Source organism: Gasterosteus aculeatus, chromosome 5 (assembly GCF_964276395.1).
Source record: "Gasterosteus aculeatus chromosome 5, fGasAcu3.hap1.1, whole genome shotgun sequence".
Lineage (NCBI taxonomy): Eukaryota > Metazoa > Chordata > Actinopteri > Perciformes > Gasterosteidae > Gasterosteus > Gasterosteus aculeatus.
In genome coordinates this window covers 12,728,452-12,746,849 of record NC_135692.1, presented here as the reverse complement: position 1 = coordinate 12,746,849, position 18,398 = coordinate 12,728,452, and the positions used below count along the sequence as shown (strand labels likewise).

Genomic DNA, 18,398 nt, shown 5'->3' with positions numbered 1-18,398 from the left:
GCGGCCCCGGAGGAGGACCGGGAACTTGGAACGGACGCCCCCCCCCCTCCCCCACACACCCACCCCCCACCTCCTCTCCATCCGTGTCCCGGAGGCGAGCGGGACCACCGGCGGCCGGAGCCGGTTCGCTCCCAGCCCCCCTCGCTGCACTCGGGCTGCTCTCCTCTTCTCCGCGTCTGACCGGGGGGAGCCGGTCTCCCCTTCGCCCCATCTTCATACCCCCCCCCTCACCCCCCACCCACCATCCCGCTCCTTCTAATAAGGTCTTTTGTGTCCCATCTTTCTTTCTTTGATAAGTCGAAAGAACAACAAAAAGAGGCAGCGAAAGAGAGAGAGAGAGAGAGAGGGGCTTCCATTCAGCGGGCACGGCGGAAGGTGGAGGTAGCGGAGTGCCGCCGATACGGGAGTTGCCCCTAAACTTGGCTAAACTCAAGCGGCGGGGTGTCTGTGGTCGTGCCATTAATCCCCCCCACCCACCCCCGCGAAAAAACACCAGCCCACGCTCCATTCACCGCGAGTCACACCGAATTAAGTGCAGAAAAACACACACATAAACGGCCGGGCGGGAGAAAAAAAAAGAGCGGCTGGAGAGCGCGTTCCGATCCGGGGCAGAGGGCGCGTGTGCTGGCGCCACGCCGTCCCGCGTCCCGCCTGCCGGGTCGACGCCACTTTTTTTTTTTTTTTTTTTGCAAAGGATGCGAGGAAAAAAACAACAAAAATACTCAAATTTTGATCAGCGAGAAGAACCGCGGGCGGCTTGTGAACTCTCCCCGGACGGCCGCGGAGGCGAAGAGGAGCCCCGGCTCCGAGGAAGCCAAACCAGCCGCACAAACAAGCCGGCGACGGCTCCAAAAACACAAACACACACACACACGCCGATAGATGCTCAACGAGCCCCGTGTGGGAGAAAATTCAACGCGGGCCAACTGGTGGCTCAGAGAGAAGGAAGCTCGCTCTTAAAGCCGCGATCCGACCATCCAGCAAAAACCACCGCTGTGAGCCTTTCAACCGCAGCGGAGAAAGAGAAGGAAAAAAAGCACTATTGATCTTCAAATAGCGATAATTGAAAAGATCAAAACAGATTAAACAAAAAAAAAAAAGAAAGAAAAATCAAGAGTGCGCTGACTTACCATGTTGTGCTCCCCTTTTGTTGCGAGTTTTTGTTAAAATAAAAAAAAATAAAAAATAAAAAAAAAGATTTGTTCAAAGATGCGGCATCGGAGGTGTCAAATTTTCGTAGCCGTCGCTTGATCGTATTACTTCCACAGTCCTGGTTTCCAATGCGTCTGAACTTTTTCCCTTTTCTCTTTTATTTTGTTTGTGGTACCTAGCCTTTTTTTTCTCCCCCCTCCTGCTTAAGACTTTAAAAGCCTTCAGCTCAGCAAAGCAGCACAAATTATCTTGCCACCTTGCTCAGCTCTGATGCTTTGGCCGCTAACTTTGGAAGGCCCTTTACTACTGCATCAAAATTAGCATTGTCAAAGCAGTTAATGAATATTAATATTGTATTTGTCATTGGAGCTGGCCCATTGCTGAACTCCGAGTCATCCATCAGGGACAAGATTAAGCACACAATTATTTCTGACTGACAGGGACCAAATCTGGAAGATTTTTTTTTTTTTTTTTCCTTCAACAATTTAAAGAAAAAGACACAACATCGTCTTATGGTTCCTCCCATGAGACGGGACAAGATTAATACACTTTTAATGAAGCAAGATTTCATGGTGCACGAACAGCGGGTACCTCGGGAAAGAAAGGAGAGGAATATAAAAATATATCGACTGGTAAATCTTTTTTTTTTTTTTTTCCTAAGGATTGAAATCATAAAATTACAAAGAATTTTGATGACGGAAGACAAAATTCAAATTTCAAAGAACATCCCCCTTGTTTTTTTCTTTCTGATTAAATACAACGGATTCATTCTCCTTCGTGTTATTTCTTTTTCCGTACGAGAAGATCTGGATTTTGCGCTTCACCTTTTGTCGGAACATCGCCGGCGTTAAATTTAACATGAGACTCGCCGGGCCCGCCGAGGACCACACAGGCAGCCTCCATCAGCACCGCACAAGGCAGCCTCCATCAGCACCGCCCGCTGCAGCGACGCCGCCCGCTTCCCCTCGCAAACACAGCTCCACGCCGCGGCTGTCAAGCGCGGCAGTCCTCCGAGCCGTCATCAAACATGTCACAATGCTCGGTTTCGGAAGCACCTTTCCTACACAACGATGTCGTTCCAATTCACTTCACGGAAAAGTGTTTGCGGGAAAAAAAAAACGGTTTTAATAAATATAAAGCTCTTGCTCTGTTATCCGGAAGATTGGAAGCAAAAGAAATTCCTACCGGTAACTGTCTGGGAGAATTAAGCCGACGGCGCGTCATCTTCCTCGCTCCTCTCTAACCCGAAGCGTCGCTCAATGTTTTGCGGTTTTTTTCTCCCCCCTCTCTTCTCTCACTTTGTGTTTTCTACATAGTCGAGCTTCCAGATCAGCATCCTTCCCTTTCCACAATTATCCGATTCGGTTCCTGCGCTCAATGACCTCCGTCCTAGAGGAGCGGCCGCACGGAAGAACTCTTATTCGGGTCGTATTAAAAACTTATTTTTACGCTTGCGCCCTTCTGAGTAATACTACTATGGAATAAGGAGGAAAAGCACTGAGAGAGGGGGGGGGGGTCACGAAAAAAAGAAAGAGAAATGGCAGATGTGGGGGCACTAATGCCAGCAGCCCGGTGGATCGGTGTGAGTGTGGGGGTCAAGCCGCGGGGCTCACCTTGGAGCGTCGGGCCCCCGCCGACCACCATGCCGGCTCCCTAATACCATTAGCAACCCTCAGATGAACATACTAAATTGGGCTTTTGTTCTGCAGGTGCTGATCCAGCCTCTTAGACCGGTGTCACAGAACCGAATGCAGATGGTGCTGCCCCTCTTTCTCTGAAATGAATAGCGCGCGTAAGAAAGCGCCGCGGGTTTTTTTTTTTCTTCCGATGTCCGAAAGCCGTCGGCCTCGCCATCGTTTTTTCCAGCGACGCGTTCACATTTAAGTCTTTAGATAAGACTTTTTAATTATTTTTTTCTCCATTTAATTATTGTCACAATGTTCCCTAAATCTGTAAAATATTGCGTGCACATACTTTGAAATTTAAAATAGAACGTATGTTTGCAAGACGTCACAATGAAGACTCGATCCAATTGAACTGCAAAGCATGATACATGTAATAAAATTTGGGAGCAGAATCCAGATTAAATAAAACAAATTCAAAATTCACAAAAATTCATTTCAGTCTGTATAATAATTATTATTATTTTGAGACTGACAAATTGATGAATTTATTGCCCGAAATATATAATATTATAATAATATCTTTACAGCTCGGCCATTATTAATTAACATTAATAAAGAACATATTTATTAACCAAAACGTTTAAAACATATATCGAAAAATCCAATATTCAATTTTAACTCGTCAGCGTAGAAACGCTTTATATTAAATCCTAATGACACCAATGACATTTGAATTGCTGTGACACGAGCACTAAGCGTTCTCAGAAGGATGTGTGTGAAAAGAGGAGCCGAACGCGGCCTAATTCAAGTCGAGAGTCTAAAACAGGTCCAATCTAGGTGAGGAGGAGACGAGGGAAGGGAGGGAGAGAGAGAGAGAGAGACTAGAGGCAGCAGGGCAGGCGGCTCCGTGGCCCAGCGTGATCACATCAGCGCTGGTATCAAATTAACTCCCTGACTTTGAAAGTTATTGATCTGCTATTAAGACACTAGTGAACTTGATGAAGTGAGTGCTGTAGGTGACTCCGGGACTTCAAAGTCTCACACCAGCCACATAAAACAAGCCACTTTGATCCCCTCGCTCTCCGCTCCTCGGATCTGGAGAGGGGGCTTCAGAGAACCCCCCCCCCCCCCCCCCACCCCCAATTCTGCTCTCCCCTCTACCCGCTCTCACCCCGGGCCCCGAGCTCCGGCTCCCCTCTTTTTGCATTTTTTTTTTTTTTTACGTCTTTCCCGATGATGCCACATTTCTCAGAACAGTCAGCAGGTTGAGAGTACAGTGATGCAGACGGATCGCCAGGAAATAATAAACCACACACACACACGCTCGCACACCATGTCAAAACAACGCCACGCCACGGCCGCGTAAGCGCATCCGCATTAGAATTCAGCGTCGATAAGAAGGGGATTCTTTTTTCGTGCCAAATGCGGCTTGTAATAAGGTCGTGGATGAGAGAGACAATGCAGAGTGGCGAGATAGCGGCGCCATTGTGTGCTGAATACATCCCCACGTTGCTTGAGGCGAGTCTTCCCACTGCATTAAATGCTGTGTGCTGCCAATCACACCTGTTCTGTTTTTTTTTTTTCATTTTGTGCCACTGGGTGGAGGTAGTAGTTAGTGTTTCCAACGCGCAGCGCATCGCCGGAATATACAGCGAGGCATCGCAACCGGCCCACAGAAAATCTTTATTCTCTACCAGCTGGAACCCCCGCGGGACAAATTTAGAAAAGAAAAAAACAACAAAAAAACAAACAAGGAAAACAAACAAAAGAAATACATATTTCCGTCCTCCTCCAGCAGCCGGCAAAGACGGAGAAACTGAATCTCAGGTTTGCCCTTTCCCTGCCGACGTAGAATAATTATTATCGGATAAATGAATGTATCGGCTGGGCAGTGTTTGCGCTCGGGCTCCAGTGCTCTCAGGCGCCCGCGTGTGTGCGTGCAAGTGTGCGTGTGTGTGCGTGCGTGTGTGTGTGTGTGTGTGTGTGTGCGCTTGGAGTGCCGGCACTGAGCTGCGTCGTCTGTTTAATTAAGAGGGGCAAAACAGATGACAAATGCGAGACAGTTAAACATTTAATGTGTGCTTATCTCACCCCCCCCCCCCCTCCTCCCTCATTTATTTAGTTAGGAGAGATTCAGAGTGGGTGGCGTCTAAGAGTGATGCGCCGGGGAGACGGCGGCGGTGGAATTAGAACGCCGCGCCGCGACGCGTCAGCCTGGCAACAAACAGCCATTTCCTCACAATTGTTTTGACATTTGCAACCTAATTCTGTTTGATGAGAAGGGAAAGGGATTACACGATAAATCAAATAAGACACAAATACGTGATTCCGCCGCACAGCTGCTTGTGAAAAGCACCAAAAAAAATAAAAAAATCAAATAAATAAACGCGTATCAACGTAAATGACACAGTGTCACTTAATTACAGTATTTACAGCGTCACAGCCTGAATTTTTACAAATAAACCAGGCAATTAGGAATAAAATGGTATCAAAGGTCTATTTTCTCCTTCATTTCACCTAAAAAGGATGCTTTTTTTTTTGTTTTGTGGATGATCCCCATTGTGTATCTGGTGCTGATGCACATTGCCTAGAGTCAATGTCAAATCCCAGCTCCAACAGTCCCGCGAAAAAACACAGAACGAACAGCGCCCGCGGCGCACACATCCCTCTGCTCAACCCACCTGCAATATCTCCTCCAAAGTTACCGCTTGCAATGTGACAATGTTAAAATGAAAATAAAAAAATAGATACTTCGTATATATATATATATATATGGGGAGATAAGATATAAAAAAATGGGTGGCAGCAGTGGGGGTGTAGAGGGGGGAAAAAAGAAGCTAAAAAAGAGGGAGAAAAAGAAGAAAAGGAGGAGGTGGAGGAGAGAAAAAAAAAAGCCCTGTGCCACGAGCATATATAAGAGAAACCTTCACCAATTAGTGGGGAGAAACGGGAGAGGGAGCTGCCGCGGCGTCGGCACTCAAAGAGCCGGGCCTCGCGGCGAAGCTGTCATGTCGGCAGGATTGATCAACAGGCCCGCTATTTCTAATGGCATGTTGTCATGAAGCTGCAGCCATGGGGAGCCACCTGCCTCAGTCCTCGCACAGCACCCTGTGTGCGTACGTGCGTGTGTGTGTGTGTGTGTGCTGTATACGTGCATGAAAGATGGGGTTTTGGGGGGGGGGGGGGGGGGGGGGGTACTGCAGCAGCCATACCTGTTCTGTGCCCATATATCTTTTACTAACAATTTAAAAACAGCCTGGAATCCTCCTCCCACTCCCTGGCGGTCGTCCGCGCCTCTCCCTGAAGGTGGAGGAAATGTGTGCCAAACCCCGGATTGTTCTTTACTCGCACACAGCCAAGCCGAGCTATTGTGAAATCCAACACAATGGATACAAAATGTATACCGTGTTGTGTCGAAAGAGGAGGGGGGGGGGTTTGCAAACGAGAGCAAACGGTTTCTGGTCGCCTCAAAAACGATCAAACTAAGAATTCAATGCAAGTATAAATTATTGTTTTTAATCAATTTCCCACCATTCAAATGAATTTCTCAGTTGCATAGCAACGGTACATTAAATGCATTAAACCAGCCCGTTTCCTGTTAATGAAAAAAAAAGCAAAAATCGTCAAACAATCAGCAGACAATAGAAACGCCGTCGCTCGGAAAAATAAATCAAATGCAAGGAGATTGCTTCATGAAAAAAAGAAGAAAAAATGGTTACGTTGTCCTCAAGTTTTTTCGGTAATACGCTAACAAAAAAACGTTTCCTTTTCAGCCTCGGCGGCTAAACAAGCCCCTCCCTCGCAAACAATAAAAAGTCAAATAAAAGTTACGGAACTTGAGTGTTGAAGGTGCAGCGCGCTGCTTGGAGTGCGTGTCACGTACGCGTAACCTTTTTATCGGTCGTGCCTGTGGTCTCATCAGTCGATGGGATTCTTTGCCCGCCGGCGGCGGCTTAGCCGAGGGACGCCGACCAATAGAAAAATATTTCATTGTGTTAGCATTTCAAATGGCGAGTGGAGGGCGGAGAGGAGGGCATTCGGTGGGGGAAGAAGCTCCAACCGATCGTTGCCGGCGGAAAATTAATTGCCTATTCTGAGAATAATGTCCCTTATCCACGATCCTCGGAGGGCCCGACGCTAGCAGAGGCGACTTTTGCTTTTTTTTTTAATGTTTGGTGTCTTCAAAAAGAAGAGCGCTTAGGGGTACCGGCCGTATTAGGGGTTTAGCTCGGCCCCCTTTAGGCCAGGCAAAAATAATCAGAAGCGCTGAACCAAACTCCACTAATCCGCTCGCCAATTAAAAAAAAAAAAAACGCGGAGCCAATCGCAATTTACGTTCACGTGAGTCAGCCAAACAAATGCTTTAAGAAAAACGAAAACTGGAGAATTTTGCCTTATAATTACGCCCCTCGATAAAATGAACTTTAAGAGGCGCAGCGCGCCCGCTTGAGAAGTGAGGCGGCGACGTTTCGGCTTTCAGCCGAGCTCCCGGTAACTGGCTCAAGATGGAGCGACCCCGGTGGTGCTTGTGTCCCTTTTATTTAGGGGGGGATTTAAGTTCAGGCTCCGTTACACATCGGCCAAGCATATGCAATGACCCTAACTGATATCGGCTGCTTCTTTTGGCCACATCTTAATCTAACCTTTGTTAAGCTGCCCGGCTCTGCGGAACTCAAAACAGCATCAGGAATGAGTATTGTTCGGCGGGTGAGGAAGAGGAGGCAGACCCTCCCCACCCACCCCACCCCCTCGGGAGACGACTCCACCTAAAAAAATTTTTTAAAAAAGCCGGGCTTCGGGGTGTGAGGGGGGGGGGGGGGGGAAACAGCTGCTTATGCACTCCAATCAGTGGGAAAACAGAATCCAAAAAAGGTTTTGTTGTTTTCTTTTTTTTTGGGGGGGGGTTGGGCTGGAGGGTTTTTTGGGGGGCGTCCCGATGTGCTCCGTCTCTCCACGTCGGCGACCTCTGCGGGGCCTAGAATTTGCGCACCCGGTGTCGATTTCATCCCTCGGCAGATGGACGGGCGAATTCGCAGCGCCCCCCCCACCCCCACATTACACGCGTCCCCTTCGCTCATTGTGAATTCAGTCGACGGAGTCGATCTTATTAACTTCCGCGCCGGTTCACACATGACATTTTCTTCAATTTTCTCGGCGACATCAAAAACATCAATTAGCGGCTGGAAAATGGGAAGGAGCGAATGACGGAGTCCGATAACGGCGAATTATTTGAAGCTGAGGGTAAATCTATTCTCCGGTTTTGAATGTGTTCATTACAATTGCGCTTTTCAAAGAGGACCTCCAAATAGCAAAGAAATTTAATTTATCTCCAAGAAATGTCCAGAAATTGTTTTCTCCAGCCTTTCTCTTTCTTTTCTTTTTTTTAAATCCGGCGTCTATCTCTCAGCCGCAGTGGGCGACACAAAGCATCGCGGTGCTGCATTTTCTCTTTCTCATTAGAACAGATCACAACTCCCACAGAAGTTGAAACCCTACACCGTAACCTTTATAGTAACCCGCAAGAAACATTTTTTACACAATGGAGGCGATAAAGTAGCCGGGCCACTGACCCGCGGTTTTAGCATAAAATAAAATATCAAGATGAATGCAGTTTCTATTCTTAGCCAACAAGGGGAGCTATTATCAGATCATAAAAACATGAACAGGAGGACTGTTTATCTTGTATTGTTGCTATTTATCAATCTCCACATGGGTATTTATCGTTGATTCTTAGATGTCCTGGATTTTTGTTAAATATAGAAATATCGTCAGAAGGCTCTTGTGCTAATTCAATGATTTTCACCTTGAAAATGAAATGTATATTTGTAAATCATATTTAGGAAATTAAACCATTTAAAGACTAATTTCAAATGTATGTATATATATCAGTTATAAATAACAACTCCTGGGCCCACTCATTATATCAATAAAAATAAAGATATAATGTGTTATTGTACATTTATAATACCTTGTTATACCGTGTTTTCCAGACTTATTTCTAAATTCTTCCACATTCAAAATATTTTTTTCATAATTTCTTATTTTTCTTTAATTTTCAATCAATTAAATGTGCCTCGTTCCATTTCACCCAGAGCCTCATTGATCATTTCCTGCTACTCCAAATCACGGACAACTCAAAATGTGAAACACAAACCTACACTTAGCTCTTCAACCCCCCCCCCCCCCCCCCCCATCACTGACGAACATGTAACTCAATGAAGCTCGGCCCGTAACCTTTAAGTAAAAGGCTATTTTTGCCCGATGTACAAACATTGTCAGACGGCTTCATCGTGCTTGAGTTACATCTCCGATGTGGGCGAACAAAAGCAACTTTAGTGGCGGTGGAAATACACTCGCTGGGGGGCGGGCGGGGGGGTGGGGGATTTGGTGGAAAGGGGGTCTCTCGCACGCCGAGCCGCGCGCGGATCAAGTTCCTCCGGCCCATTGATTTCTGATCTTTTGACATTATTTAGTTGCTTTTTATTTTCTTGCCCGTCTTTTCTTCCATGTCACAAAAGACAGAAATGTCCAAACAAGTGACGTTGGGAATATCTACGAGCTGTCAAAGGAGCAGCCTTTTCCCGGCATCAAACCGGCCGAATGCTCTTACTCGGTGCCGAGAATCGGCGGGATGAAAATATCACTCTTTATAATGGAGGCTAATCAGATTTCGGATGACCCTTTGCCTCCTGGCTAAAGTGAGATAGAAGTCGCGTGCAGCGAAGGGGGCTGTAACCGATACACTCCCGGTTCATCGGCATCCTGACCTCGAGACAAAAGGCTTTTTTTCTGATTCAGACAGAAAAAAAAATCCAAATCTGAAATAATACAACGCCTAAATTCTGTATTTATTTGTCAAATGCAGAGAGATGAGATGAACGTGTGACACACAGTAGTGATCGGTTCCTTTAAGCGGGGATTTGATCATCTCCCCCGTGCGCTTTCACAGCCCGCCTTCAGATTAGATCCCTGTGAAAACGGTCAAATGGTGTGTTTATCTCAGTGTAATTATTTCGACGCGGATGACAGAGATTGGTTTGTTTGCATGCGGCTCGCTGAGTGTGCGCAGTGCGAGGCGTCACGCGTGCACACGCGGACGCGCAATGCCGGTGGCGGAGGAAGCTTGAACGGTTCCCTCTCAACGCCATTAACCCATTAGATGGTTTCAATAAAGGCCTGAAAAAATAAGGTTTTACGTGCAATTACCGCGGCGTAACCCTTATTTTATGACTAATACTGATGTTCTTTGCTGGCGACGCAAATGGACTTTCAATGAGCTTGAAAGACAACATTCCACGCAACAATGGGGCATTTTGGGCCGAGCTCACGAGCAGGAAAACACCAACCACGGGGACACAAAGACGCACACGTCGGTGGTTTCACACGCAACGCGTTTCGCTCTTCCTCTTTGTCCAAAGTCCAGGCCGGGCCGTCACATCGGTAGTTGCCGCTAGCTGACGTCCTCCTGCAGAACGACTCCCGCGGCCTCCGTTTAGACACTAAGTGAACTGACCTCCATCGTATCGCGCGAGGGAGACCTTTCGTTCTTGCCAGCTGCCGTTGCCCCCCCCCAACCATGTGGTGACCTTGAGTGGAATTGTCTCAATCCCGCGAGGCAACTTTAAGAACTACCGCACACTTTTGCCCTTTTTTTTTTTTTTTTTTTGCGCCGCTAACACATTCAGAGAGATCCGAGATCGTCCGTCCCCGTTGGTCGATAATCACCTCTACGTGCCCTTCGCTGCAGTTGGGCTGCGTCGCTCCATTACCGGCCCTCCGCATCTACCTTTCCAATTACTTTTAAGAGTTTTGGGTGGACAAATTTGTGCTTTCATGTCCCGTGTTGGCGGATCCGACGGCGCTCCGGGCCATGAAAGGAGGCTTTTTAATGAGCCGAGGTGAGGTTAATTGGTTCGCCGAGACGCTTCGAGTCATGTGCCCCGATATGAAATCAAGCCCATTTCCTGGAGTTTCTCTAGGACGTATTGATTAACAAACACTTCAGCCCAATTTTCATTACCCACAGAAGGGGGGGGGGGGGGGTTGTTGTTGGTGGAAGGGCGGTCTGCCTGCGTTGCTTGTGCTGGTTGGTTTGACTCCCCATCAGCATCCTAACCTGTCAGCACTGTCTGTCTGTTTGTGTTTCCATAGGTGTAACGTAACCAATGTTATGTTGCTTCTAACTGAATATACACCACCGTACATGGAATTAGAACGTGCTTTTAATTTAATTCTTCCTAACAAGAAAAGAAAAAAAAATTTCAGCAGTCAGGTCGATCGCTTGCTGCAAATCAGCCGGGCCTCTCACTTGCCATTAGGAACTACATCATGTGAATCGGCCCGGACTGAAAGACCTTGTAATCAACGCTGGTACAAATGTGTTAAGTTCAGTGTCTGGTTGAGGGAGGGGGGAGGGCGCGGGGGGGTTCAATGGTCCCGATAGTGTAATTACGGGTTGCCGCCACAATACAGCGGCCAGCGCACTCGGCGCTAATTCCATCCATCTTCATTTCCGAGCGCAACGCCCCTAACCGTTGATGGATAGTTATCATTAGAGGCTGACAAAGCACTGAAACAACTGAGGCATGCACAGCAGTGTGTGTGTGTGTCTGTGTGTGTGTGTGTGTGTGTGTGTGTGTGTGTGTGTGTGTGTGTGTGTGTGTGTGTGTGTGTGTGTGTGTGTGCGTGTGAAGCCAATGAGCGGGAGGATGCGTCCTCTCAGATACATCCTATTGCCCCAGACAGCAGGTTTATATATATTACTACAGGGTGGAACACACACACACACACACACACACACACACACAGTTTGGCTCGCTGTGACCCCGACGCACGGGGAGGCGTGCGCTCGGCTCGCCGGCCTTTTATAGCGCGCTGCTCAGACACAAACACACAGGCGCACCAAGCGGACACACAAACACAAACCACAGGCTGCGATTGAGGCCGGCTGGTCTTCCCCTCTGTATTTTCGGCCTATATATTCAGTCCACCCAGAGCTGTATATCTTAATTATGTGCTCGGCCTCTTTTCCTAGAAGAAGGGGTGACCGAGTCTGCTCGTCAGACACTGAAGCAGCAGCAGGCCGCTGAAATGAGGCCCTTCCTGTATTTACGGGGCCTCCAGCTCGGCCACTCCATCATTACGTGACTTTTAAGCTTTGGACAAAAACACAGTCGAGGCCCCGTTCCCCGCGTCTTCGCCGCACGGTCGGCGTTTCGAGCGGGCGTTTTTTCCCTTCCGGTCCGAGCTTCAAAACCGAAATGGAAGTCCCAAAACGAGCAGGCTGCGAAAGGCTGCAACGAGTAAATAGCTCAGAGGCTGGAAAGAGGGAACAAATGGCCTGAAGAAACTTTAGCACAGCGCTGAGCTCAATGTGATTATCTTTTCCCCTCGCGGGTTGCAGCTTTAGGGGTCATCACACACACACGCACACACACACACACACAGGTTAGGCTTTGCCATTTCAATGACTCAATCGCGACTGCGGCTCTCCATCGATTGTGTTCAGTGACCCGGCGGAGGGCCCATGTGGCGAACGCCCCTCCCCTCCCTCCGCCTCTGCGAATCAGACCGCGTTCGGATGGAGGCCCCGGCGATGGTGGTCGCACGTGTCCCTCCAGCCAGGAGGTGGTGCTGCCTTCGTCTTTTCATACGCTTACTCGTGCACATTCCTAATGTGCTAACATACGCTCACGCATACTTTTGCATTTGTTCAACAGGCTTTAGCGGCCTAACACACACACACACACACACACACAGCCGTGAGCTCAGCGGCCAACGCGCTGCAGTAGACTGGCTGGCCTGCTCGCAGACGCGGCAGTTTGTTTAGCAACACTCCTTTTGACGACGCCCGAAGGGTGCAATTAAGCCCAATTAGAGGCTGTCAGTTTTATTAAGAGGCGCAGACTGGCCAGGCTCGGGGGCAGTGAGGGAGTAGAGGCGGGAGGAGGGGGGAGGAAGAGGAGAGTCTGCAGCGCCGACCCACAGCCACTCGCTAAGCGAGCGCCGCTGAGAGGGGAGACTGCTGTAAATGCACACGAACGGCAAGCAGGGAGACACTGAGCAGGAGCGACAGACGAGACGACTAACCGGTGTTTACCGGGGGAAATGTTTGCCAAGGGGCCTGATCAAGTCTCCGTAGCCGTGGCAGGTTCTGCAGCTAACCTCCGGTGCTCTCGGTTCAAATGCATCGAGATTACCTTTATGATGCCACATAAAAGCCCCTTTAAAGTACAGTTTTGTGATCAGACAAACCTTGAAGGGATCAATGGATGACACAACCAACTCATCTATAAATACTCCCTGGCTGCAGTGAATGCAGACATGTGTGCATGCAGATGTCACAAAGCATTTTCGGAAAGGGGGAAGGGGGGGGAGGGTGGGGGGGTGGGGGGGGGGTGGCTGTGTAGTCGTGTGAGCCTGCCCTGCTATATTAGTGTGGTTTTGAATAGAGCAATACAGCTGGCTTGGAACAAAAAACTGCAGCATCCCTTTCATCAGCAACCCCCCACCCCTCCACCACAAAACAAAAAAGAAGTCAAATGAATATAACATTCCCTCACAATTCCTTTTCCGTCGACCCCTCGGCAGAGATGTTTACAGATAGCTATCATTCCTCTCTCTTTTTCACATTTGGGCTTGGACATGTTTCAAAAGACCGGGCCTTTTCATCTCCCCTCTCGCTGTGAGGAAATTTGCTCCTTAATGGCTTTCAAAACAGGAAGCGCAGACAATAAAAGAAGGCAGAAGTGAGAAAAACGCTTCGCTCCGCAGTCCCCTTCCCCTCCCCACTCGTCCCCTTTCAGTCGACGCATCCTCTGCGGAGCAGAGTGCTGCCGCGCCGCCGCCGCCGCCGCCGCCGTGCCAAGGTGCCAACTGTGCCAGTCACACTGACCTCCATCTGCAGGCAACTCGATACTATCTCTCCAACCGCCGCGCACTCCCCCTGAATGGGCTCACTCAGTCACCGTGAAGTCTGAATGCCATTCAAGGCTCCGGCTTGGAATTGTGTTTCGAGTTTGCGCGCTATTGTATTCTTTGTTCACAGCTGCTGTGTAAAAAAGGAAGAAAAAAAAAAAGAAGAAGAAATCCTTTATCACTGAACTGAATACTAAAATGGGTTGTATTGGAGGAATGCACGCAGGAATACATTACTGCCAATGTGCAAATCATTACACTATCGGGCAAATTCTAGCAGAAATTTAAAGTCTTTATCAATGACCCTCAGAGCGCCGACTGCTACGGACCGACTCAAACGACTATTTAAAGGCTCTCTTGCAAAGTAGCGTGCTTACCATTTTAATAGTATATGTAGGTGTCTGTTTACTCATGTTGTATTCATAATTCCGCCTCCTGCAGGGCATCCGTGTCCACTGAGTGCCCTTGAACATGCCAAGAGTAGTCTTCCTGCGCCTCGACTAAAAAGAGACCTGAAAGACAGCTACACACGCTCCGGCACAGTTGGATAAAACAAACCTTAACCACACAACTCAACCTCACCAAAGAACTTTTTTTTTTTTTCCTCAATAGATTTTCAGAAGAGTGGGTTTTATTTATTTTTTTCCTCTCTCCTTGTCTTTGTCTTTTCCCTCCCTGGGTAAAACAAATGCATCATTTTTCAGTAAAAAAACAAAAAAAAGAAAGAAAAATCCAGACTCCCTCCTTTCCCTCCCATTGTGCCGTTTCCGTGTATGGAAGCGTTCCTTCCCATTGATTTTCTCCCCGCCGGGGGGCCCTGCCCAACGCCGGGCGCTTCCTCGCTGGTGTCATCTCCTTGTGCCTTCCTCCTTTTAACTGGGTTTTCACTCTTGTGGCATAATGTGCAACTGCCAAACTGGCGTCGGGGGGTTGTAATGGAAGGAAAAACTGGTACTCAAAAGTTTCAGCTATTGATTCCTTTTTTTTTTTGATGCAGATGGGAGCAAGGAAACAAAAAGAGAACAGCTCAAAGCTGCAAGGAGACGCTTTGATGGCCGGCGCTCGGTCGCCTTGCTGGTCACAGCGCTCATCAAACGCACTCTGGCCACCGCTTGCATCAATGATGGAGGACGCGTCCGTTTGGACGGAGATCGCAGGAGGTGGCGGATCAGGCCTGAGAAAATAGCCAAACGATTGGCAGGACAAGGCTTCTCAAGGGCGGGGCCGGGGGTTTACAGGGGAGGCAAAAAAAAAGCGAAATGTGCAGCGCAACAAATGAGGAAAAGGGATATTTTGGGGAGTATTCCTGAAATGGATATATGCTGAAATCAAAAGCATCGGGAGAGCCGTGTGCGGCGCCGCGGCGATGGAGGAGCAAGCTAGCAGGAGTGTTTTCCACACCCGCTGCGGCGGCTCCTCCATCCACGGCCCCCGGCTCTCTCGCTCCGTTCGGCCCTCTGTGATGTGGGCCTGTGTCCACTGGGGGCTACAATTATCCCATCAAACTCATGCCAGGCGGGAATCCACACCGCCTCTTCCCTCCGATCCCGCTTCTCCGGCTTCTCCTCCAAAGAGACGGGCGACTTGTAAGACGATGGGGGTGTGGGGGGGGGGCGGGCTTTGATGTGCCGAGGCTCTTGGTTCTGCCGAGGCCTCCCTTTTTGCTCACATCAAGGCTGAGGAGATACAACAATTAAAATGGCGGGAGAGAGAGAGAGAGAGAGAGAGAGAGAGAGAGGGCGGGGACCGTTGCAGCGCCTGCGCCATGTGCATGTCTGTGCACCTCGGAACTGGCCCTTACTGGTGGGGGGGTGGGGGGTGCACCCCAGTAATAGAGCAGTTACTGGTGAGCCAAAGAGAAGTAACAAACCAGTTGAGAGTTCTCTGTGCCAGTGAATTCCTCTGGCTTCTGATTGGCCGGCCATGATCTGTTTCAGGACTCTGTGGCGGTTTTGCAGCACGTCACTGACCTGTGGCCAGGTAGTTTCTTTAATTCCATTTTCCACTCGCATTAACAATTAATTGTAATTTGTAAAAGTCATTTGTGGTTACTTTTTTTGTTTCACGTAATTACATATTGGGGACTTCTCCTTGAGCCATGGACATTCGTAATGGCAACATTTTCAACATTTTCGAGTCAGGGTAGGCGAAAATAAAACGTAAAAATGTTTATTAAATCATTTTATTTAATGGACTTGGATATGTATTTTTACAGTTTTTTACAGTATTCCTATAAGTATATATGCAATATGTGTGTCAACCCGATTGTCTAGGCGTTACGATGACAAATGTAGCCGTTACGCACAATCAAATGCAAAGAAATGGTCGAATAAGCAGTGCTTTCACCGTCCGTTCATTGCGGACGACAAGCGGAAAAACCCGCGTTGCACATGCGCACTTCGCAGCCAGCACTGCCACTAACACCAAACGCCACCGAATCCTAATAACTACAGGTGTGTGTGTGTGTGTGTGTGTGTGTGTGTGTGTGTGTGTGTGTGCCCGAGCGAGCGAGTGGTAATAGTGATAAGTCATCCTGATTCAACGTGTCTTGATTTTGACCCGCTAACCCTGACATCACCGCGGCCCAGCAATGTTAAGCTCCGCTACGAATGCAATCACCCCTGACTTTTACTCAAGACACTGTTGTGTCTGGGGGCCCCCCGTGGGCCCCCGCGGTCCAGACGGCCGCTGCTTTGCGTTGCGTAAGGCCCCCGGCCCACGTCTGCCTCTGCTCTGGCGGGGGGCTCGGTGGCAGACTGCCGGCTAATTACACAGCGCCGACTACCAAGAGAAAAGGCCACTGACACACACACACACACACTTATTCGTATCCAGGTATACAAATCACACCACCTGCAAAACACACATGACATCTTCATACTATCCCTCTCCTCACACACACACACAAACACACACAGCCCCTCCCCGTCAAACACAAGGACTACATTATGTCAAGGAAGGTTACAGTGACTCCCTGCTGACCCGGCTGCACACAGCTGCTCTCCCTCTGGGCGAGAGTGTGCCAGAGTTTACTGTCGGAGGTGAAAGAACTGCCCGCCGCTTAAACAGGTGTTTACTCGCGTCATGTGGTTCGCGTTAGCCGGCGCCGCCGTGGAGCCGGAGCGAGCCTCCACCGGAGCAGAAGGAGCCGGGCCCCGCCGTGTCATTCGAAGGTGGGGGCATCTGTTCACCTTCGGTTCCCCCGAATTTCAAAAAGTGGTTACTTGATTGTTTTTGAATCCCTTAAAGATACACGAATGGGTCCACTTAGCTCTTATGTGTCTTTATGCACGATTCAAAAGCTGTTACACAACATGTGAGCAGGTTTTATCAGCTCGGGTTTAATTCATTTGCTTAAGTCTTCACCCATTCACAAAGATCGTATGACATCACTACTTGGAAAAGCCACGGCAACAGCTCAAGGCGCCCAGACACAATGGTGCACAACGGAGTCATAAACTCTGCAGCCACATCTGAACACCAAGTGTCACGACAAAAAGCAGACTTTAAGATATCACGTCTCGTGATCTTCACCCAAGTGAATGAATCTACGGCTGGAACGCAGCGACAAAAGAGGGTGAGTTGGCAAACTGAAACAAAAGGGCGCCACGCTTCAAGGAAGCAGGAGGTATTCTCCGTCCTTGTTGGTTATTCCAGAAGAAAAAACTGCCGTGGATTCCAGTGAAAGCCAGTGAGAACCGAGCAGCCATTCATGCTGCCGGTTGATTTAGGCGCCTCGCTACACACCAATCAGCCACTTCTCTGCCATTCCAACACAAGATGGAGACAGTGCCAAAAGTTCCAATTAAAATATCCATTTGTGATGTGTTGTGCGGAACAACCCCCCTCCGGAAAAAAAACAGTACCAGGCTTTTTTCAGTAGCGTAGAAAGAAAACACAAGAAAAGCTGCCACATTTCTGTGGACAAGCCACATACTGGAGAGTTTTTCTGTCTACACAAACTAAATAAGCACCAAGAGTTGCGTGCAGGCGGCGGCGCGTTGTGGAGGAACAGAGCGCCGTCGCAGATGAGACGGCGGCGCCGCTCAAAGACGGGAGAGACGGGCCGGTGAAAAGCGCGCGGCCGGTTTCGAACATCATCGCCTTGACTGTCCCTTAATGAGGACGGAGAGGACGCCCGGTGTCCGCCCCAATGCGCTCCTGTCTCGCTCCCATCGCGCTGCCGGGGGGTTTTTGTTGAAATCTCCCTCACGTGCACAACTGCACGCGCAGGCAGCCCCGGCCGCCAGCTGTTATCTCACTCCGGGAGGATGTTAACAAGACAAATGAATGAGTAAATACACAGATGATGCGTTTAGGTGATGTTAATAATGTATGAAACGGGAGCTGCGCTTTCGACAGAAAACGCCGCACTGAGGATTCTCCCAACTTCGCTTGACAGGCTTGTTTATTTTTCTTTTCTTCCCAGCATGCATTTTTTTTCTCTGTGCATCTTTGGCACACGACGTCTGCTGCTTGCAGGTCTCGCCGTCACGTCCAATTTATTAGTTCAGTTTTCTTCCAGCGAAAAAAAAGGAACGTATCCCGGCGGATTGTCTCCTCCATGCGTCCCGAAAACGTTGAGGACGATGACCCTCCTTAAATCTCACACACACACACACACACACACACACACACACACACAACTCGCTCCTCCTGCTCTCACCTGACGGATTTCAGTGGCGTTTTAACATTTGTAAGATT

General features: G+C 48.8%; 1 protein-coding gene across 24 annotated transcripts in view; it reads right to left on the bottom strand.

Annotated features, from left to right (window-relative positions):
• tcf7l2 (transcription factor 7 like 2) overlaps positions 1-18,398 on the bottom strand; it is a 57,434-nt gene that overhangs the window by 22,985 nt on the left and 16,051 nt on the right. For 3 of the 24 annotated variants that reach the window (XM_040176606.2, XM_040176610.2, XM_040176612.2), the window contains exon 1: positions 2,338-2,788. The exons of 17 other annotated variants lie outside the window; for them this stretch is intronic. In XM_040176606.2, the coding sequence (XP_040032540.1) occupies positions 2,338-2,376 (39 nt within the window). In that variant the 5' untranslated portion in view covers positions 2,377-2,788. Of the gene's footprint in view, positions 1-1,130; positions 1,461-1,976; positions 2,007-2,337; positions 2,789-13,671; positions 13,694-18,398 lie in introns of those variants that run through there. 4 more of the 24 variants (XM_040176615.2, XM_078103477.1, XM_078103476.1 and 1 more) reach the window with 3 other exon arrangements.